General features: G+C 43.4%; 1 protein-coding gene across 1 annotated transcript; it reads right to left on the bottom strand.

Moving 5' to 3' along the window:
* Positions 1 to 575: 575 nt before the first annotated feature.
* On the bottom strand, positions 576 to 18,766 carry Rmdn3 (regulator of microtubule dynamics 3). Its single transcript, XM_047542155.1, has 13 exons — positions 18,627 to 18,766; positions 18,063 to 18,256; positions 16,157 to 16,349; positions 15,622 to 15,765; positions 9,928 to 10,216; positions 9,016 to 9,118; positions 5,087 to 5,147; positions 2,822 to 2,897; positions 2,593 to 2,670; positions 2,278 to 2,376; positions 1,978 to 2,031; positions 1,668 to 1,748; positions 576 to 1,346 (listed from the first exon to the last, which is right to left on the bottom strand). The coding sequence occupies exons 2-13, from the start codon at positions 18,247 to 18,249 to the stop codon at positions 1,293 to 1,295; spliced, it is 1,419 nt and encodes a 472-aa protein (XP_047398111.1). The 5' UTR covers positions 18,250 to 18,256; positions 18,627 to 18,766; the 3' UTR covers positions 576 to 1,292.
* Positions 18,767 to 22,693: the final 3,927 nt, after the last annotated feature.

Raw genomic sequence — 22,693 nt, 5'->3', positions numbered from 1 at the left:
AAAGAAATGGGAAGACTCAGGTCAATTTAATGCAGCTTTGTTTGACTGATTTTAACGATTAAGAACTGGGCACAGTGGTATACACCTACAGTCCCAGATATAGAAGGCTTCTAATCCTGATTTCACTGAAAGTGCTCATTGACCATCCAAAAACTTGTATCTGGGTTTTAGATAACAAAAGTTGTTTTATTCTCAGAACTGACCATATCTCAGGTCTTCTCTTTCTACATCACAAAATAAACCTAGGTTGGTATAATAAAGACATAATGACAGATTCTGGAGTGAAAGATTGGCTCTTATATAAAGGCATCTCAGCCCTATAAGGTACTCAGGTGAATCTGACCTAGACACTTGTCTTACTCTTTATTCTAGGTGGAATTAGGCTTTGTGCTAAACAAGAGGAGCAGGGAATACTTCTTGGTGGCAGTAGGTCTCGTTCAGGCTAAAACAAGCTCTCTGCCTATGTTTTACATGCAGCTAAATTTTTTCACTGGAAAGAACGTTAATCAAAGATCTTATTTAGTACACTTTTTCTAAGCATCTATAATTTCATATAAGGAGGAAACAAGAACATCGTCATTATTAACTTTGGTTTATTTCAAGCTTATGCCAAAATATATTCCAGGTAATGCTTCAGATCACTGTTGCACAATAAACCCTATGCCAGTGCTGTCATTCCAAAAGCTGCCAGAACTCTGGAAGTCAAGTGATCCAGTCCCTTAACCCAGGAATATAGGTAGAGTCCACATGATAGGTTATGAGGGCAATACTGGACTGTTCTAAGCCCTCTTTTTGTCCTGGTAAGTAGGGTATGATCTTAGGATTATAGATAATAGCTATTAAATATTAATCAGTTCAAAACATTAGAGTGACAAGTTCTCTTTGTTCCTATAGCTCTTTGAATTTCATCCACCTCACCAGCAATCAGAAGGCAGTGCTACTTCACCATTTAGCTCTAGCAGCCTTCAGGGCTCCACCCACATATAACCCTAAGGCAAATGCTAGACTCTTGATCTTTCAAGAATTTCTTTTAGAGGAAGAACAACAGAAACCTAAGATGCAAGTTCTTCCCTAATTTTAGATTAGGTAAAAACATGAGAATAAATTAACTGATGGACAGCAGGCAAGAAGTTGGGGAATGGTAGTGGGTAGCAGTCAGACCCAAGGGTCAGGACACTGCCTACACCAGACTTGCTTGGTTTTCTGATCTCAGGGTCTATGGAAAAAAAGCCTTGATTTCCCCCCTCCTCTTAAGTAGTATCCCTGAAGTCATAAAGGCCATTGAAATGTGATTATTCTCCTAATATTACTTCCAATTCTTGCAGGTCTTTCTGGAAAGCTGAATCCTAGAGAAACAAAGAGAACAAATCTAGTACTCAAAATCTGAGCCAACCTTTTTCCAAACAACTAGTACCTGAGGGGCCCTTTTCTTCCTTCCTGAGATGTTGGCTATAGTCTTTCTCCTACTTTCTCAGATAGCCTAGAGTCCATGAAATCTACCTCCTCCCCTAGGTGAGATGTACATAGAACATACAAGAGATTCCATGCAGAGGGTAAACTGTCATCCTAGGGAAATAAGACCTCAAAGGAAGATTTTCTTTGCTGAAAAGGTCACCTGATGACATAGTGGTAGAACTCAGTATTTTAAAAACTCTAAAAAGTATTACCTCATTAGTAACATCTGGCAACTCCAAAGCCAGCTTCATCCACCTTCTAGCTTCAGAGTTTTTTCCTAGTTCTCTATAGCACTGAGAAGAGACAACAATGAAAACCTGACAAACACCACCAGGAGACTAGAAGGGCAAGAGTGCTTTCAAGAGTTCCAGAAGGGTTGGGAATGTTGCTCTGTGGTAGAGTGCCTGCCTAGCATGTGTTAGGACTTGGGTTTGATCACCAGCACCAAAAAATAAGTTCCCAGAAACACATAATACATCTACATAAATGTTTTTTCATCTGTGTTGAAGTGAGTGGGTTTACCTTGGAAATATACACCCTTCCTGCTTTGGAAAATCCTGGCTGTAGTTCTTCAGCCTAGAGAAGGAAGGCACTTCGTTAAGAGGTTCCAAAATTCAAGTAAGGCTGAAGTCTATTAAGGAGAGATTTCCAATCCCAAACAAGAGACTGATTCAGTGGGTCTATTCAGGTATTCTCATTTTCCCATTGAACAGGCAAACAACTGTCCCCTATAGGAATCCCTCCCATTAAGGGTCTCAGTACTGTCCTTCGGAAAAATAAGGGTACCCTGGTATTGGGGCTGCTACCCATCTTCCCCCATACCTTCAGGAAGCTTTGGAGGGCATCCTGCACAGTGGCACTGAGAGGGCTTTCAAATAAGGCTGTAGCAGTCTTTTTTTCTAGCCAGCTCAGGTGAGAGACCTGCCATCAGAAGATCAAGATGTGAATAAAAGGTTTAAGAAAAACCTTTAGAAGTACTGAATATTCTGTACTAAAACCAGTCAGCCATCAATAACGTGAGCATTGAGGAAATGGAACCCAAGCCAGACCAGGATGATGAAGCTGAGGACCAACTCTGTAGGGATCAGTGACAGAGGACATTTAGGACCATTATGTTAGCCCTGGAATGTAGCTTACCTGGTAGCACCACCTGCCAAGAAGAAAGTGAGCCCTGGGGTTTTCTGGCTGGAGAGCAATGGCTTTGTCCACATGCTCCTGGAGGGAGAATACAAATATAAAACATCAGACCAAAGTCCAAGAAAAGCAGCAAGACACTGAGGCTGTGAGAAAGCCCTTCTAAGGGAGCTGGGTAGGAACAGGCAATCTGGAATAGACTAGCACAAGGGAAGGAGAAGCTCATCCTCACCTTGAAACTAAAGCCACTCTGAATACGCCTCTGGATGCCCTCATGCTCAGCCAGCTGACCACAAAGCACTGCATACCTAAGGGGGGAAGCAGCAGCAAGCTCAAGGACAAGGACTGGGTACTCCCACTGCAAGGAACAGAGTCCCACTCACAGCCTAGTTGTATTATCCCCTATCCCTCCATGCTCAAATACAGCTGAAAATGTGATTTTCATTTCTTATTAATTCCCTCTCTTCAAAGACCTGCAGTTCTGGATAGTATTTCATAAACACAGTGGTAGACTTACAATTCTCCTGTTTATAGGCATTAAAAAATTTGGCCCATCACAATAAATCTCTTCACATTTAAGAATATTTAGGCAAGCTGGTAGTGATGTTCACATGCATGTAATCCTTGATTTAGAAGGCTGAGGCAGGAGGATTGCAAGTTCAAGTACAGCCTCAGTAACTTAGCAAGACAATCTCAAAAAAAGGTTGGGGATGTAGCTCAATGGTAGAGCACCACTGGGTTCAATCCCCAGTACCAAAAGTAAATAATATATTTAAGCAAGGTCTTGGTACAAATCTCTAAAATTTCTTCCTCATATAGTACAGTGTAGTATAGCTAATCATAAAAACTTGAAGAGCAGAGGACTGGGGGTGTACTAGTGCTAGAGCACTTGCCTAGCATGTGCAAGGCCCTGAGTTCCATCCCCAGTACTACAAACAAAAAAGTAGAGAAGTACCCATAAGTCAGCAGCAAACTAAATGACTTGAGTGAGTGCATTGTTAATTGTCTTCTAAGCAAACACTAAAGGAAGGTCTTGGCCTTTGAAGTATACAGATATATCATCAGAATTTGGGAACCTATGCTCTCAGTATGGCCAATTGGGATGGGATACGTAGGAATCTCATGTTAACTTGGGAACCAACAGAAGCAAAGAAGAAAGACCTATTTTAGCTCTTCCTTTATATCCTTCCCTCCTAGGGAACAAAAAGACAGCAGCTTTCACAGTCTGCAAAATAAACATGATGGTTGGATATGTAGCTCAGTGGTAGAGCACTTGCCTAGCATGCTCAGTGCCCTACATTTGAAGCCCAGCACTTGCAAGAAAAAACAAGGCCAAGCTTGGCATATGGTGCACACCCATAGTCCCAGCTACTCAGAAGCCTGAAGTAGAAAGACCAAAAGTTAAAGGACAATCTCAGCAATGTCAGACCCTTTCTCAGAATTAAAAGGGCTGGACCTGTAGCTCAGTGGTAGGACACCCCTCAGTTTAATCCCTAGTACTACAAAAGTGGGGGGCAGCGGTGGGCTTTCTACCTTATCCCCCCAGCACTGTTCCTAGAAGCAAAATTGACATTTGTTGAGTGCCTAATCAGGCCCAAATTGCTTTCTCATGTATTTACTAAATACCTGGGGTTATCTGTATCAGATACTTCCAGAGGCTCATTTCCATATTTAATCAAAGCAGCTGTTCCTCAGAGCCAGTTTTCATCCTTGGGAGCCTAGACCAGGGAAGCAATGACACCCTGGAAACAGTTACCTGGCCTCCAAGAACCCTCGCAGAGAAAGTTTCATCAACAGAGAGAAACAGCCTCTCAGCTCACAATCTAAAGGCAGAGACTTAGAAGCAACAGGGTAGTGAGAGAGGGAAAAAAATTTTTCACTAAAACACAGATGCTAGAATCAGGACTTTGGACATGGGTAGATCTGACTAGTAAGTTGGTGGAATTTTACCTCACAAAGACCACAGAAAGGGCCATTTGGGGCTTTTATTTTGTGGTGCCAGAGATCACACTTGGGGCCTCATGCTAGGCAAGCACTCTACCACTAAGTGACATCCCCAGCCCAGTAAGCTAATTGGCCTCTCAACCTTTCTGGCTTTGCTTTAGTTTTTCTCATGCAAAGAAGCCAAGGTCTACCACCAGCCAGGGATCACAGCTAGAGGAAAGAAGAGTTTGTTCAGGACAAGACAGCAGCAAATTGCCCCAGTCTCCCTAAGGAGCTAAGAACCCACAAGTTTTATGCTAGTATCGCTCTTAGGAAGATACCCATTTCTCTAGCCACAGCAGGGGAAAAAAAAAAAAAAAGCTTGCTCTCCCTACTTGCCTCAGCCCCAAAGCATCTCCCAAAGAAAACCTGTGGTCCCTGGCAGGGATAGGGTGAGGCATGTAGAAATGCAGAGTAGAGCTCCCGCTCCTGGTTCCTCTGGCCAGGGCAGAGAAAAGAAAGGACTGTTGTGGCTCTTGCTGGCTCTTGCCAGAACCCTGCAGGGTGTTATTACCACTGGTGACATTCAGCACTCTCATCCCCCTTCTCCAGAGCAGCCTCTGCTTCTTCCTTTCCTGAAAGAGAAAGTTAAATCTAGAGTTAAGGTGGACTCCCATATACACTCCCACAGGAAAGACTGGGGGAAATGAGTGCTTTAGTTCTTACTAATCCCTATACAACATGTACTTATTTGGAAATAGTTTGTGAAAAGGTTGCATACAGGTTCTCAAGGATGATTCCTCTTCACCTTGGAGATGTGACCCATCTCTGTCGTCAGTAGCAATTGTATAAAATTTGATAAAATTCTCAAAAGGATCCATGATCCAAACATGTTTATTATACCCCCTGCCCCAGTGCTGGGGACTGAACCCAAGGCTTTCTGTATGCTAGGGAAGCATTCCACCAAAGCCACAACTCTTGAAGTTTTACCAAATTTTCTAGGCAAAAGACTAATAAAGACATCAAAATCCAAACACATGAAAGTTCCTGATCAGGGTCCCCTAACGTATCAAGATGGAGTCTATAGACCACCAGATTAGGATCATTACATCCATACATTAGACATTGCAAAATGGGACTTCTCCTTTGATCAGAATGGAACAAAAGTAATATATTAAGGTTGTGGGTTGGCTAATCTATACTGTTTGATCATATTTTAGTAATTATTTTAGTAATTTTTAAGGCAACTGATGCTATGAAGGTCTCTACCTCTCCCTTTCCAAACAGAAGGGCAATGTAACCCCACCAGTGAGGGACATTACCTTTTCTCTCTGCCTCCTTCAAAGCACTATGTTACTAGGAAAATAATAGTGAATATGTGACAGCCAATTCTTACCAAGCTAGACAGTGGGATGGACAAACCATAGCCTGAGAACTACAGAATAATTTCCTTATGGTCTAGCATCTAGAGATAGAACATCTTGGGACCTGTTAAATTCCAAATTTTCAGTACTGCCAGTATTTCAATGACATCAACACAGGTACATTAAAAGGAGTTGGAAGTCATAATTTAGAGGTTGTAAATTATAATTTCATTATAATGTAGTTACATACTACATTATATACTATATTTTAAGTTTAAGAAATGATTTGCAGGCTGGGGTTGTGGCTCAGTGGTAGAGTGCTTGCCTAGCATGTGTGAAGCACACTGGGTTTGATTCTCAGCACCACATATAAATCAATCAATAAATAAAATACAGGTTTATCAACAACTAAAAAGTTAAAAAATAAAAACAATTTGCCCTTTGGCTCTCTGAAAAACAACGGCAGTTGGCAAACACAGGCAGCATACAAAATGGAGCAAAAAGGGAGAAAGAAGAGAGTTAAACCATTTTCTAAGAAAAATAGATGATATGAAAGTACCTGCTATGTTCAATATAAGAAATAATGGCTATTCAGGAGGAGTGTGAATTCAAGGCTAGCATTGGCAACTTAGTAGGCCCTGTCTCAAGATAAATAAAAAGGACTGGGGATGTAGCTCAGTGGTAGAGCATCCCTATATTCAATTCCCAAGGCCCATCCCCCCAAAAGTGGTTACAAAGATTAAGGAATCAAAATTGCAACCAATAACCCCAAGGGTTGTATGTTTAAAGTGAGCCTTGCTGATCTACAAAATGGTTAAATTGTACAGAAAAGTCAAACTAATTTCTGAGAATATTCAGACATAAACTGCCTAACTTCCAGGGCATGGATCCCATGACAATATTTCATAGCCAAAAATGGCAGGCCATTATTGAAGCTCATGGTGATGTCAAGAATACCAACAGTAGGGCCAGGTATGTGCTCAGTGAGTACTTGCCTAGCATCCACAGGACCTGGTTTCAATCCCCAGTACTTAAAAAAAAAAAATTGTTATTTCCTTGTCTGTTCTGTGTTGGTTTTACTTTAAAATGTGATTATTAGATTTGGAAGACCTCTTATGCTCAGCACCAACAGGTCTACCAAATCCGGAAGATAGAAACCATAACCCTAGAGGTAAAAATGACTTGAAAGTTTAGGTCAGTAAGTTGATTTTAGACAGCATTGGAAAGGATATAGAAAGACTTTCCAATCTATCCTTTTCATGATATCCTGTTAGAAAAGTTTTTTAAAAATGCTAAAGAAGTACAAGTTGAGTTGAAAAATTCATGGTACTTCATGGAGAAGGCAGCAGCTCTGGAAAAGATATGGAGGATGACACACGTGCTAAAGATGAATGAGCTGATGGATATGAACCACCAGTCCCAAGAATCTAAAATTCAGACTTTTCATAGTGACAAAAAGTTCTATTTGGGAATGGGTTGGGGTGAGAAATGATCAGAGGGAAAAAAAAGTTTGTTAATACCAAGAGATCAAAAATCAGCCCAAAAGCTGATAAGAATCCTCACCTTGAAATTTAGGAGGGACAGAAGCTTTTGAAGAAAAAGACCAAAGAGTATAAGCACCTTTCCTTAAAACTTCCTGGGACCTTTGAGAGTCTGTATCAACTCAGTAAGTCTTTTTCCATCAATAGAATTCTACTAATGTTTAGGATGCTGACCGTGAAGTATTGTCAGATTCACATTTTCAAAGATTCAATAATATTTGTAGGGTTGTCTTAAGTGGGAAAGATGACAAATCCACATTAGTCAGTCACCGTATATAATTAATGGATCATATACCTGTAAGTCCATTTATGGTGCCTGACATAGGCTATGCGGCAAGGTAAGACACATCAGTCTTTTTTGCTGGGGGAAAGGGGCAGTGTTGGGGATTAAACCCAGGAGCATGCTACCATGGAGTTACACCCTCAGCCTGTTTCATTTTTGTTTTTGCGGTACTAGAGATTGAGCCCTGGGCCTTATACACATTAGGCAAGTGCTCTACCCACTGAGCTTTATCCTCAACACTTTTTTTTTTGTACTGGGGATTGAACCCAGGTGTGCTTAACCACAAAGCCACACCCCCAGCCCTTTATTATATTTTATTTAGGGCCTTGCTTGCTACATTGCTTAGAGACTCACTAAGTTGCTGACACTGGCTTTAAACTCAAAGTCCTCCTCTCTTGCCTCAGTCTTCCACATCTCTGGGATTATAGGCCACCAGGCCTGGCCTCCTCAACACTCTATTTTGAGACAGGGTCTTGTTAAGTTGCTTAGACTGACTTTAAACTTGTGATCCTCCTGCCTCAGCCTCCCAAGTAGCTGGGATTATAGGCATGTATTGCCATGCCTGGCTCACATCAGTCTTGTTTAAAGTCTTAGGATTCCACCCTCATGACAGACAAGGCTAATCCCTGAGTCTGGCACAGGTCAGATGTACCCTACCCTGACCTAAGAGTACTTAGCCAACAGATTTGCTAAATGAATATCAGGGACTTCTACACTAGCAGTAAACTTCCAAACTGCTTCTTAAGTATTCACCATATATACTCATCATAGTCTCAGAACACCTGCCACACAGTATAACTGAAACCAGATTCCTAACAGCAACCAAAACCCTCCAGCGAGGAGATGCAGCTTTGCCAGGCATGGTGGCACACACATATTATCCCAGCAACTCAAGAGGCTGAGGCAGGAAGATTACAAGTTCAAGACTTAGCAAGACCCTATCCCCAAAACTACAAAGGGCTAGGGATATAGCTCAGTGGTAGGCACCCCTGGGTTCAATCCTCAGTATCATAAAAAAAGGAAAAGAAAGGCTGTGCCCCTCTTATGGTTAAGGAGGAAGAACAAAGAATAATGCTAATATGATAAAACTACCCCTAAAATCATGTGCTCCTGTGTCAATCACCATGACATGCAGATAAGTAAACTGCTATATATAAAAAAAAAAAAAAAATTAAGAGTCCTTGAGAACCTGATCTGTCCCTTAGTGAGTAAGCCACAACTCCTCATAGCCAGCATCTTGGTGATTTCCAGGTAGATGAACCACTTGTACCTACATAATCAGTCACTTTCCGACCAGGAACCTGTCAGCACCTACCATTTAGGGCATATGACTTCTTCTCATTCACCTCCTCAGTGAGCTCACACATGTCACTGTAGGCCCGGGCCAGGCGCCAGAGAAAGTCCTGTCGGCTTCCATACTGTAAAACAAATGAAAATGAGGCCCCATTTCCCATAGCCATAGAAAATGGAGGCCCTGGCCTTGTTGTGCCCCCTCCCCCAACATCCTCAGTTTGATGTTCAAAGCTTGTGTGTTACAACCACTGACATGAGGCCAACTCCTGTGCAGTCTTCCCACCCCATGACCTCCCAGGTTCAGTTAACTGATGACGCATCTCTAGCTGATACCTTGCATAATCACAGGGTGAGGGCATTCTGGCCTAATACTGCTGGGGGAAAGGTCAACTCCAAGAAGATACAGTGAAACAGCAAGAAGTCTTACTGACAAAAAAAAGTGTGAAAAGGGAAAATTCTAACTTGGGCAGGGGTAACATTTATGCCTGAGAAAGCATAGATTTTGTCAGTGAGCCTCAGTAAGGAATTGTGATCGAGTGATCTACACAATTGTTACTTGTGATAGAAACTTCAAGTTAGAATGGACAGATTGAGTTCTACTTCAAGGAAAATAAAAGGAGAGGGACCAATTCCAGTCCTTTCCACATTTCCCCCTACAGAGAAAGGAAGAGCTCATTTTGCAGTTCGAGAGGCAGAGAACTTTACTTCTCTTCCTCAGCAGGAGGGAAGTTCTGGGGCAGATAGTACCCTGGCTGGGCATTCTTGAAAGATGACATGCAACCTGGGAGTAGATGCAGAACCAGCCATCTCATCCCCATATTCCTTCCCATGTTGTCTAGCAGGTTCAGTCACCATATGGGCCTTCCTTCATTTCCTAGGAGCTGAGAGATAAGGAGGGAGGAGAGGGGAAGCAGACCAACAGTTGGAGCCTCACCACGAGCTTGTTGTTGAGCAGTAGCTGGAAGCCCTCACGCTTGTTCTGTTCACTGCCCTGGTGTAACTCATCAGCCTGCCGCAGGAGAGGCAGCACATCCTCAAAACCCAAGGAGCCTTCAGTCTCTAGGACACCAGATGCTGGACCCAAAGCTGCTTCCACCTCCAGGTCCAGAGAATCCTTTCTTCCCATCTTTACAGTTTCACAGCTCACTTCATCTTCCCCTTCATCCTCACTCTCCTTGTCAGTCTCTCTCTCATAGTCAGACTCGGCATTGGCTGTTGTATAACTAGCAGAGAAACATAAGTAACAGGGTCAACTCAGCGGATTATTCTGTTCAAGCCTCTAGGGTCTATCCTTCATCCACAAAGAGGGACTCTGTGGCATTGTTATACAAGGTACCAAATAAGAATCATGCCTACCCCTTAAGGGTAGAAAATAGTCTTCAAGAAAAAGCTTCCCATAGAATAAAAAAATTGTCAGGGAGGGTTAGAGTATTCATACAAGTGAGGGCCCTGTGCTGGTCAGTGCCAATATAAGAATGTTTTTTGAGGACCACCAAATTTGCCAGAAAACAAAAAGGGGAAGACTGGAAAAGTATGTGAAAAATGCTGCCAGTAAATCTCTTAGCATAGGGTAACAAAAGGTCATTTCTATCTTTTAAAGATGCTTCAGTAAATGCACACATACGTGTGTGTGTGTGTGTGTGTGTGTGTGTGTATACATGCAATTGTGTGTGCACACGTGCAATATTGAATCCAGGAATGCTCTACAACCCAGCTATAGCCCTTTTATTTCTAGGTAGGGTCTTGCTAAGATGCCAAGGCTGGCCTCAAACTTGCAGTCCTGCCTCAGCCTCTGGAATAGCCAGTTTGGTTTTTTTTGTTTGTTTGTTTGTTTTTTAATAAATAAAAAATGTTTTAAAAGCAAACTGGGTGTGGCTCAGTGGTAAGCACTTGCCTAGCATGCCTTGTGAGGCCCTGGGTTTGATCCCAGCACTGGAGAGGGGAAGTGCACACACACTCACACATATACCTTAAAGACACAGGTGAAACTGATCTCCTGAGGTGGACTGATCACCAGACTCAGGATTTGTAAATTGTCTGTTTTATCAGTCAAAGGCACCTGCCAGAACCAACATGGGTGAGTGCCAGCTTCTGAGGCAACAGGCAGTTTCATATCCTTATTTTTTCCCCTTCCACACTATACTGGGGATTGAACCCAAGTCAACAACCAAACCTCAGTAACAACAGAGGAAATTCTTGGGAACCTGGGGGAATAGTTGAGTGGTAGAGGCCACTTTGCACCTGAAAGCAGGAGAGATAATGCCAAATACACCCTAGGGAACCCAACCATTGAAGAAGCAGCCAAGTTTCTCTTGGATCTGTCCCCATCAGCAGCTGATTAGGGTGTTTTCCAATTAAGTCAGACATGAACTAGACTGGGGAAAAGGCAGGACTTCCAGGAGCCAGAAGAAGACATGAGAGCCCTTACATCTGAGTGAAGGTAAAACAGGTTCTGTACTGAAGCACAGGAAAGATCTTAAATGTCCTTTTCAGGTAAACCTTCCTACTTCCTGGAGTGAAAGATAAGGATAGGCTCTTTCTGATTGGTGCAAAACAACTGAAGGAGGAGAGATGAGGGAGACAAAGTAAATACAAAATAGCCTAAAGTCAGGCTAAATTAGTATGCAAATTAGTCTTCCTCCTCTAGAAAGCCAGAGAAAGAGGGCAGGCAGGCTCCAGAAGGTACCAAGTGAGCAAACAGACCCGGTGTGCTGGTCTAAGCACGCAAATTGCCTCTTTATAGAGGAGCTTCCAGTCTATCTGAAAAAAGACCCTAGAAACATTCACTACGAGAACTTATATTTTAAATCTTCCTAACCTCATCTTGCTTTTCAAGAGATTATACAAGTATCTTTCCCTAGCAATTTGCAGTAAAACCTTTAGAAATTAAAAGGACAAGGAAAAGTGATATCCAATTTCACAACCAACCTAGGCAGTGATGAGACCAGAGAGGGGCAACCTAGAGAAACTCCCAGCTAAGCTCTAACACTTGGACAATAACTTGCCTTGGATGAGAAAATCAAACCAGAGTCTACTCTGCCTAGCTAGAGACAAAGACAAATGAGCAGTGGTTTATCTGGAGTGAGAGCTTAAGTCTAGAGATGGGGAGACCATATTCTGGGCTAGACTGAGGGCTGCCTCAGTCACTTGAGTTCAAAATAGGAGTCTCTTATCCTGCAGCACACCCAGGGAGGGAACACTGTTCTTACTCTGCTAAAGCTGAACTATAAGAAAGGGGTCGCAGTGCTGCTATCCCCGAGACCTAAAGGCAGAGCTCACACAGTCAAGAAGCAGCAGAGGTCAGGAGGGGCTTTGTCACCACAAGAGTGACAGCTGGTATAGCCCTGTGAGGCAGGGAGGCTCCAGCAAGGCTGGCATCGGGAGGACTTTGTGCCTTACCCCACTTTAAGCTCAGCCTCACCAATCTGAAACCCCACTGCCTAGAATCAGCCCACGGGTTTCCAGGGCCTGAGATTTATCACACGCAGGGATAGTACATTGCACCATTCCCTCACCTTACACCTGCTGCACTACCAATCTAGCCCTTATGGGAGAGGGGTTGGTCCTTTTCTTTAACATACCTTCAGGCTTGAGCTGATAAGGACAAGCAGGACTTTGAAAAGGCCCTTTGGACACATTGCTTTCACAGTGGGCAGGAGACCAAGCCACCCTTCTTTATTCCTTAAGGAGAGCCCACCAGTCAGAAATAAGGACTGAGTTACACATATGTCCCCTCCTGGCAATTAAGTTTCCTTCAACTCCTAAGCCCCATTAAACGAGCTGAGCCTGGGCATTCAGAGATGACTAGGCATGAACCCTGACCCTGAGAGGGAGAAAAGATAAGACCCAAAATAAATAATGTGATAAATGCTCAAGGAGAAGTGAGGGTGAAGGTGAGGTTGCCAGCAACCTGCTTGGCTGGAATACCTGGAAAGCCTGGCTATAGAAGCTGATGTTTTAAGGCAAGTTGGATTCTGCCAGGAAGGGAACTCAAAGTGTACAATGCTCTGAAAACAATCACATAAACCTGCACGGTGATTATGCCTCTGCCAATCTGTCTCCTGGAAGCTCAAAGTTGTTATTTGATTTATTTGGAAGAAAAAACTCAGCTTTCATTGTAACAGAGTAGTCCATCAAATCTCATCCTTTCACCCCGCAGAGTTCTCTCCTTCCCAAGCCCCATGTGCCCAAAGCCATGTCAGTTTGTGGACTTTTCCCAGAATATCCCCTCTTGACTTACATGGCACCTTCCATGACAAAAAGAATTACTTATCATGGCCACTGCCCCAGATAGCAGCCAGCTAAGCCACAGAGTCTTGCACCATCACTGGCCTTCACAGGACTGGTCATGGGGCTGAGCCTGCTGGAGCTCTAATTAAGAAAGCCACCCATGCCTTTGGTGGCTGGTAGCCCTGACTTGCGCCTTGTTACCTTGGAAGCTCCAGTAAGCACCCCAAGCACTTATGTACCCACAAGCTTCCCTGGTTAACCACTCTGGGACTCACATTGACCCCAGAAGTTTGTATTTTTTTTTTTTTTTTAATCATTAAGGACCTAGAGTTCCACATCCTGATTTTGGACAGAGCTATGACAGAGCTTTGACCTCTCCTCCCATTCTTCCCTCTTACAAAGTTTAAACATCAATTACCCATCCACATGATCTGCTCCCTTGGGTTGCAGAGAGATACTCATTAGGTCTCAGTGCCCACTATCACTTACTTCATCCTTCTCTCTATTTGCCCTTTGGATATGTCAAATATTCATTTCATTTTTGCTCCCTCCTCTAACAGCCTTTGGAAGCATCTCTCAGCCCAGAGCTATTAGGTAAATTGAATAGAAACCAACCACTTCTGCTAGCCCTTGAGAATACAAAAAACAGGGATCAGACAACCCAGGCAATAGTCATGATGAATGAAGGATTAGAGCTATACATCAAGACTTCAACTGCTTCAGCTGGGGGTACAGCTGGGTGAAGCATACATGAGGTCTGGATTCAATCTCCAGCACCAAAAAATTTAAAGATTTCACTTGTTTCAGGAGGCACATGAGCAGTGATCAAATCCAGCATTGTGACCAATGGCAGTGATATGGAAAAAGAATAACTATTCTTAATTTTCTTAGAAAATCAAGTGGGGTGCACATATAGCTCAATGGAGGAGGACTTGCCTAGCATAAATGAGGTTTGATCTCCAGCATCACAAAAGAAAAGGGAAAGGCAGGAAAAAATAGCCCAAACAACTAAACAAGGCTGAAGTTACTTGAGTAAGTTATGCAGAACTACCACTGTGCTTCCAGCTTTCCTGGCTAGAAGTGGGCAAATGAACAATGGCAATTTAGTCAATAAGAAAAAACTCCCAGTGTCCACATGCCACTCGTCTTCCCATGATAGCCCTTGTGTGCCCTAATAACCCAGCCATTCATTAGATTAAAAACCCCTACATCCCTGTAGATGAACCCAGTTGTCAGGAGAATAGGTCAGTGCCACAAAGGCTAAGTCTGCACTCAGCAGTTATACAACCCTGGACTGGGTGTGAAACCTTGATAAACCTCAGTTCTCTATCTGAGGAACAGAAAAGCAGGACATCTGTCATAGGACTAGTGTGAGTAGTGAGGAAATTCCTCTGTGGTATGTAGCATAGTTTCTGTCAAAGGAAAACAGAACAAAAAACCAGTGTTTTCAGGTGTTTTAGCTCAAGAGAATCTACAAAGATCATCCAGAGTGGCCACGTTAAACTTCTATTAGTGATTTTTTTTTTTTTTTTTTAATGGTGCTAGAGATTGAACCCAGGGCCTTGTGTGTGCTATATCCCCGTCCAACACTTTTAACTTCTAGTTCCCATGTGCACGTTTAAAGCTGATTCAGTCATTCTGACCTGGCATACCCTTAGCTGTTCTCTGTACCAAATTTTTCCTTGAGGAAGAAAGGTTGGCAGAGGCCACAGAAAACTGGCTTCTAGACTTCATGCAGGCTACCACCAGGACAACTGGAGCTAGCAGCAGACAGGGACAGATGCTTCCTACTACCAACAGTGTCAGATTGTCTTTGGGACCATTTCAAAATGTTGTTAGTGGTTTAAAATTAAAAAGCCCTTAACCTGACCAAGTTTGGAGGAGGCTGACTCCTGCCTGCTATCCCTCTTCATAGTAAAGCCTATGGTCAGACCTGAGAAGTTAGGACAGTTACCTCCCCACTGTAAAGAGGAAAAGGAGTATGGACAAGGCTCCCCTGTGAGAAAAGAATAAGTCCCAGGGAGAGGATGCATACTTTGTGCTTAGAGACCTGTGCACACACTACTCAAGGAAAGGAATAAAGTCAGGAAACAATGGTTAAAAAATTCTTGTGATAACACAGAAAAATGTCCTAAATTAATAAAAAATATAACTGTAAAAAATAAATTGACTCAGAGAAAGTAACAAATGTAAACTATAACCACTATTAAAATTTCCATTTTTCAAAATGACAAACTTGATGGGATATTTGTTTCAATAGTTCTGTTTCATTTATTCATACCTTTACCTTGTTCCAAAAATTTAGAGTGGCTTGGCTTGAATTTTCCTTTGATAAATAATACTTTTACAAAACACAACCTGGTTGCAGTCACAACTGCCTCCAGGAAAGACAACTCACCCTCCTTCGCTCTCAGCATCTGTGAATGCAGCTCCAGAGGAGGCTGTGAAGTAGACAGAGCTGGAACCAGTAGAGTCACTCCTCTCCCGGGCAAACGGGAACCTCCGTCGCCGAACCACTCTCTGATGCTCCTCCATGTGGGATCTAGAAGGCAGGCCCCATTTCAGAGGGACCATTAGGCCCAATACAGCCTTGTTTCCCTCATTCCTCCTCATTAAAGGGTCAAGAGCAGAGAAAATCCTGGGTCTCCACTCTCCAAAGAGCAAGAAAGGCAGCAGCCTGTATGGCAGAGTAAGCTGGACAGAACAGAGTGTCAGCTGCTACAACGGATCATGAGAAGCCAGAAGCAACGAGCTTGTGCAAGATAAGAAACCCAATGCACAGCTTCCCCTCAAATTAGGTTAGAAACTATAGAACTGGCTCTTTCTTAGAGATGGCCAGCAAAAGTCAGAACACTGTAGCTGAAAAAATTTTTAGGGGCAGGGAAAAGTTGAAGGGTGAGAGGCAAAGCAGGAGAGGAGGCTGCATTACTCACCGGACCTCCCCAACAATCTCCCCAGCAAGCCCCTGAAGGCTGCTCCTCAACTCTTCCACCTCCCGCCGTAGTGCCACAAGACTGGTCAGCACAAAGTCCAGGCGGTCCAGCACCTTCTCCTGCCCTTCCTGTGGAATGCTGGGCAACACCGCAGCATCTCCAGCTTCACCTGGGACAGCTCGCAACAGCATCGCTGAAGGGAGAGGGACAGGAGACACACACAGCCAAGTATGTCTGGGGAAAGGTCTCACGCCTAGAATTCTGAAACACTTGCTTCTCACTGGAGTTCAATATACAGAGAAGATCTGAGGCCCAGATAGAAACATTCAAGGCTAAGTGTTGGTAACAAGTCCCAAATAACTATCCAGAAAAAAATTAAGTTCCAAGTCTCTACAAACAAGTGTCCTGTACTCCAAGCACCTTCCATACCAGAATCCTTCAATAAAGCTGCGCACAGCAGATAATGTGAAATGCTTGCAAGGATAAAGAGAAAGAGGGAAGTCAGTTACCAAGAAAGGTTACACTGGAAAAAACCCATTCATATCAGAAAAATACTGTTAGCAAGCCCCACCTACCGAACCCTGACTTGAGCGTTGGGTGAATTCCAACAGTGAAATACTAGTCAGTGAAGAGCCACTCAACTGGACTAAACAGGAAAGAAATGAGGAAGGCAGAACCCACAGAATAGGAAAGCAGAAATCCCTTCTTCAAGGAAATCTAGTAACAATGTAGGCCAAATTATTGTTACATACCACCCAGCGTTCAAGAAAGTAAAGCAAGAAACATCTCTGGGATTGTGGTCACTTTCCCAGCCTCAGTAGTAAAACAGACTACTAAGAAACTACAAACTAACAAAACACAAGAAAAACCAAAGGGAACACAAATGCACCCAGCATACCACATTAGCACTATGTTAACAAATGCTGACAATCAGTTGCAATATAAGGTAGTAATTCTTTTTTTCTTTTTGGTAATGGGGATTGAACCCAGGGATGCCTAACCACCGAGCCACTTCCCCCAGTTCTTTTTGTATCAAGTCAGGGCCTCGCTAAATTGCCAAGGCTGGCTTCTCCTGCCTCAGCCTCCCAAGCTGCTGGGATTACACACATGAGCCATTGTGCCCAGCTAAGGTGGTAACTCTTGAAAGACTCTTCAAAAACAGCTTTCTAAATCATCAGATCTTGTGCGTCAGAGAAAACATTCTTTTCCAATTAACAGGGTGAGAGGATCTAAATGATCCTCCACACAAAATAGGAGGAGTGGTTTAAACCAGCCCACAAGTGAAGGTGGAAGTTTTTCAAAATTGAATGCATAACCCATTTCAGCTGCTGGCTTCCAGCCATATTCAGTTTCAGTTGCAAGAGTGTGCTCCCAGCAATAGTAAGGTAGAAAGTACTCTGGACCAGGTGACTAGGCCCAACCTTGCCACTTACACTCAGACAACCATTGGAGAGTTACACAATCTCTCTGGATCCCTATTTCTTCATAAGACGACTAAAAAGCTTGAATTAGTCTCCAAGTTCCTTCAAATTCTAATATGTAATTTAATATATGAACCTAAAGACTTAACTTCCACAAGGTTATTCCTTTTGCCTTCTTTTGGACTCTTATTACCACACCTCACCCAACACTTAGTAAGTGTCTTTAATACATACAGCCGGAGTGTAGCCAGAAATAAAAGGAAAAAAGGAAAGGCTTTCGCAAAAGACCTTTTCGCAATATACTTTCCTGGAATTATAGAGGAATGAGTACACAAAATGAAGATGCCTTGTTTTCAATAAGTTTTCTCTAAAAAATTAAACCCTCAAGCAACCTCCTCCGCTGCCTGTCCCACAGGTTCTGCCAAAGGCAGTTCGTGCCCTCGGTCTATCACTCAACAGGCGGACCTCCGTTTCAGACTCCTTACCCTGGCGTCCAGGCTCTGAAGTCTGAACGTGGTCCAGGGAGTTGGGCAGGCTCTGGCTCCCGCCATGGCGCTGAGTCCGTTTCCATCGCTGCCTGTAAAGGATGCACAGGAATCCAAGGCCGGCGGCGGAGCCAAGCAACAGCGCCAGCCCCGCACGGGCGCCACCCAGGGCCCCCAGTCTAGACATGCTGCACCTGCAGCCCACGTAAGACACGGGAGCGAGCGGGCGGGCGGGCGGAGAGGAAGAGATTCGTGAGCCTGGTTCACCCACCGCAAGGCCGAACCCGGCAGCTATCCCTTTGCCCACACTCTAGGCTGCAGACTCCCCTCACACCAACCCGACCCAAGGTTCCCCCAGCTTCCTGGCCCTGACTATCGCACCCCTCACCCAGCCTGGACGTAGCCCTCCTTCCAACATGCCCCCTGACCCTGGTCAGAATCTGGCTTCTGAGCCTTAAGCCCCCCCCTCTCGGGCCACACAATGCAGATGACAAACTCGTTGCCCTAGCCTCCTCAAGTCCCCTGAGCCGCTCTCGCCTAGCAGGCATTAACTCAGACCATTACCCAGGCTCCAGCCACCATGGCAGCAGCAGCCGCCGAGGCCTCACGCTGTCAATGACCGTGACGTCAATTAAACTGCGCCACCAGCTCAGCCCACCGCAGACAGGCGCCGAGAGATGACCCTACCCAGCTCCGCCTCCCGATGACTGGTCCAGGGGTCATCAGAGGGGCGGAGTCACCAGAGAGCGGGCGCAGAGAGCGAAGACCCCAGAGAAGAGAAGGCTAGAAAACTGGAAGGCTTCTTGAGCCAGACCTCTTGCCAGAACCCCACGGTCTGGCCATCTGGGATTCTGTTTCCCACCAATCACATCAGTTCATCTGCTGCTCCCGATACGTGCTCAACATATCTCACGCTTTCTACTTTCGCTTCTGCCTGCAAAGACTCCCTTCTCTACCTGGGAAACGCCACTCCCCAGCTTTTCTTTGGTTTCTTAGCTCAGACTTCTTCTCATGTAGGCTTAATAGTTTAAAGACTTCCTAGTCAGACCATTTACTAAACCCCAGACAATATCGCCATTGGCAAATCAAATTAGAATAGGTAGATTGCTGGTTATCGGTGAGAGGTCCCCGAGTCCCTGGCGCAGGCTTCTGCCTGCTAACGCTTAAATTAACACCATAGAACTGGCTCAGTGGTGTTGCTCTTGATTAGCACACACGAAGCCCCAGCAAACCACCCTTACCGTCAAAACATAAAAACAAAACTCAAAAGATAGATGCATATACAGCACTAATAAGTCGTTCTCACATTAATGGGGACAAGATTATAAACTTTTCCACTTTCAGAATGGATAGAATCTTTTAAATTCCTTTATCTGATGATAATTGTTTGGTTTTGGGTACTGGGCGCTTTATCTCGAAGCCACGTCCCCAGCCCTTTTTATTTATTTTTTTATTTTTGGGACAAATTCTAGGTTGCTGAGGCTGGCCTCCTGCCTCCCCAACTGAATTACAGGTGTGCACTACAGCACCCGGCTGATGATAATGTTTTTAAATATTTGGGTGAGGCTGATATTTGAGTTGACCTATGAATTGGTTCACATGACATTCCAAGTTTTTGTTTTTCTGTGTTGATCAGTTTTTCTGTGCTTACCCGTGATCCTTATAACCATTTTACTCTTGTGATGTTATGCAACTTCTGGTAATTTTAGAAACTAAAAAGGATTTTATGGGCTGTGATTTCAGTTTTATTGTTATCAAGAATTTCTTGGGTTGGGGATATAACTCAGTTGGTTTAGTGCTTGCCTCTAATGCGCAAGGCCCTGGGTTCACAAAAAAAAAAAAAAAAAAAAAAAAAGAATTTCTTGCCAGTTGTGATGGAGCACCCGGTAATTCCACCTACTCAGTTGGCTGAAGCACGACGATCCCAAGTTCAAAGCCAGCCTCAGCAACTTAATGAAACTCTAAGCAACTTAGTTAGTCCTTGTCTCAAAATAAAAATGAAAAAGGCTAGGGATGTAGTTCAGTGGTTAAGCACCCCTGAGTTCAACCCTGGGTACAAATAATAATAATAATAAATAATTTCTTAACAGAGTTTAGTTTATCATCATATTGTACCCCATAAATATGTACAATTACTATGTGTCAATTTTTTAAAATTTTTGTATGCATCAAAATATTTTAGAGGGTATAGTGACTGCAAATATCTAGGTCGGTCCTCCCAAGATCCTTAATTAAACCCTATACTTATCTTTTAATGATGAAATATTTTACATGTACAAGAATATATTTAGCTGAGCATGGTGGCAAACTCCTATAAATTCCAACTACTTGGGAGGCTGAGGCAAGAGGATCACAAGTTCAAGACCAGTCTGGGCAACTTGGTTGGGGATATAGCTGAGTGGTATGGCATTTGCCTAGCATGCTTGAGGCCCTGGATTACACAATACCTAGCACCACAAAACAAACAGAAAGAATGCACTTAATATTTAATGTATTAGTACAAAATATTTAATGTATATGTACAACATAAAGAATAAAAACAAGAGGTATCCACCTCACCGTTTAAAGAATAAAACTTCATCAATACTTTCTACTCACACCAGATACGGTGGTGCACAGCTGTAATCCCAGGAGCTCTGGAGTATGAGGCAGTAGGATTGCCAAGTTCAAAGCCAGCCTCAGCAAAAGAGAGGTGCTAAGCAACTCAGGGAGACCCTGTCTCTAAATAAAATACAAAATAGGGCTGGGGATGTGGCTCAGTGGTTGAGTGCCTCTCAGTTCAACCCCCAGTACCCCCCAACACCAAAAAATATTTTCTACTCATTTTTAAAGATTGATTTCAGTACCTTTGCATTTACTTTACATTATCCTTTTTCAGTTTTTTTCCTCATTTTCGTGTAATAAGCCTGTATCATTTCTGTAATAAGAAAAAGATATTAACTTTATTTTCAAGGAAATAAAAACTCATTTCCTCTGGGAAACCTTCCCAGACCCCCCACCATGGTGGAATTAATCTCTTCATTTTTCTTTGCTCTGGAGACTCTGTTACCCTCATGACACTGTGGTTATTTGCTTTCTAATCTGTCTACACCGATAAACTGCTCATTGTCTCAGGGCAAAGGTCATGTCTGATTCATCTCAACATTCCCTGTGCCTAGCACAGTTCTAATGCAAAAACCATCCATAAAAACTGACTGGAGGAAGGAAGGAAAGCACCTGTCACTTTAGTGATACTTTCTCAGATGAGAAAAACCTCGATTACAAAAGAACAATTTCTCCTCTCTTTGCTGGGGAGACAACTCTGCTAGATAAACTGAGATAAGAGACCAGATGCACAGCTCAAGCAAGAGAATTCATTTCCCCCTGGATATTAAAGATATTATCTGGCAGGCATGAGGCTGGCAGGCCGTCAGCGGTGCAGCGGGTTTTTCTGGACGAGTGTTTCAGGACGGAACTCTCTATCTTATGCTACATCTACAGACCAGTTTTGCAAATGCAATAAAGCCTGAGAAATGCACTACCCTCCTGTCTTCTTCCCACATACTCACAGTCCAGCCCAAGAGAAGTGCGCTGATGTGACCCCAAACTCCTGTCCTGCCTTCTGCCCAGAACATCTGCCTCATCTACCTGACTGCCAAAAGAGGAAACAATCCCATAGTTAAATGCTTTCGGATGGTGGCCTTATCCCTCATTTCTCCTCTACAGTTATGGACCTTTTTTAAAAACTGTTTTTATTTTGGCCTGGCACAGTGGCATATGCCTACAAATCCAGTTATTGGGGAGGCAAAGGGAGGTGGATCAAAAGTTCCAGGACAACCTGGGCAATGTAGTGAGACCCTGTCTCAAAATAAAAAAAATACGACTGGGATATAGCCCAGTGGTAGAGCACCACTGAATTCAAATCCCTAGTAACCCCCACTCCACAAGGAAAGTCCTTGTACCCACCTCCTGGTGTGCCCCTGTGTGTCCTCCCCATTTCATCCCTTTCCCTTTTCTCTCAGAGGTACTGACTTCCTGAATATTGTATTTATGACCGCCTACTTTTTTTTTTTTTTTTTTTTTTTTTGATAGTGGGGATTGAACCCAGGGGACCTTAACCACTGAACCACATCCCCAGCCCTTTTTATTTTTTATTTTGAGACAGGATGTAACGAAGTTGCTTACAGTCTTGCTAAGTTGCTGAGAATGGCCTCAAGCTTGCTATCCTGCCTCAGCCTCCTGAGCCAGGCATGTGCCACCTCACCTAGGAATCCCTTTTTGTTTAAAACTTGACTACATATGTTTTATGAAAATGAAAGGAACATCATGATGGAAACAACATTGAAAGAACTTTTCAAAATGAAGTCAGGAGGTCATTAAGGAACAGGACTTAAGCCTCAAGCTGCTACCTAGAAAGTGAACCTTGGTCACCCCCACTCTTTGTAGGCCTCTGGAACAACCAGATAATTACAGTGTTACCAGAGATTCATGATGGACTTCGCTTTATGAAAATTTCCATGTGGCTTATACTGTCTTTCTTGCTATTATCATGTAGTCCATGTCAAGTAGCATTTATGTTCTTTTCCAACTTCAATGGGAGTTTCTCTTTAAACACTTTTAATTACTACTATGGTTTGGATGCATGACCCCCA

Source organism: Sciurus carolinensis, chromosome 2, assembly GCF_902686445.1.
Source record: "Sciurus carolinensis chromosome 2, mSciCar1.2, whole genome shotgun sequence".
NCBI lineage: Eukaryota > Metazoa > Chordata > Mammalia > Rodentia > Sciuridae > Sciurus > Sciurus carolinensis.
This window is presented reverse-complemented; position numbering and strand designations above follow the sequence as displayed.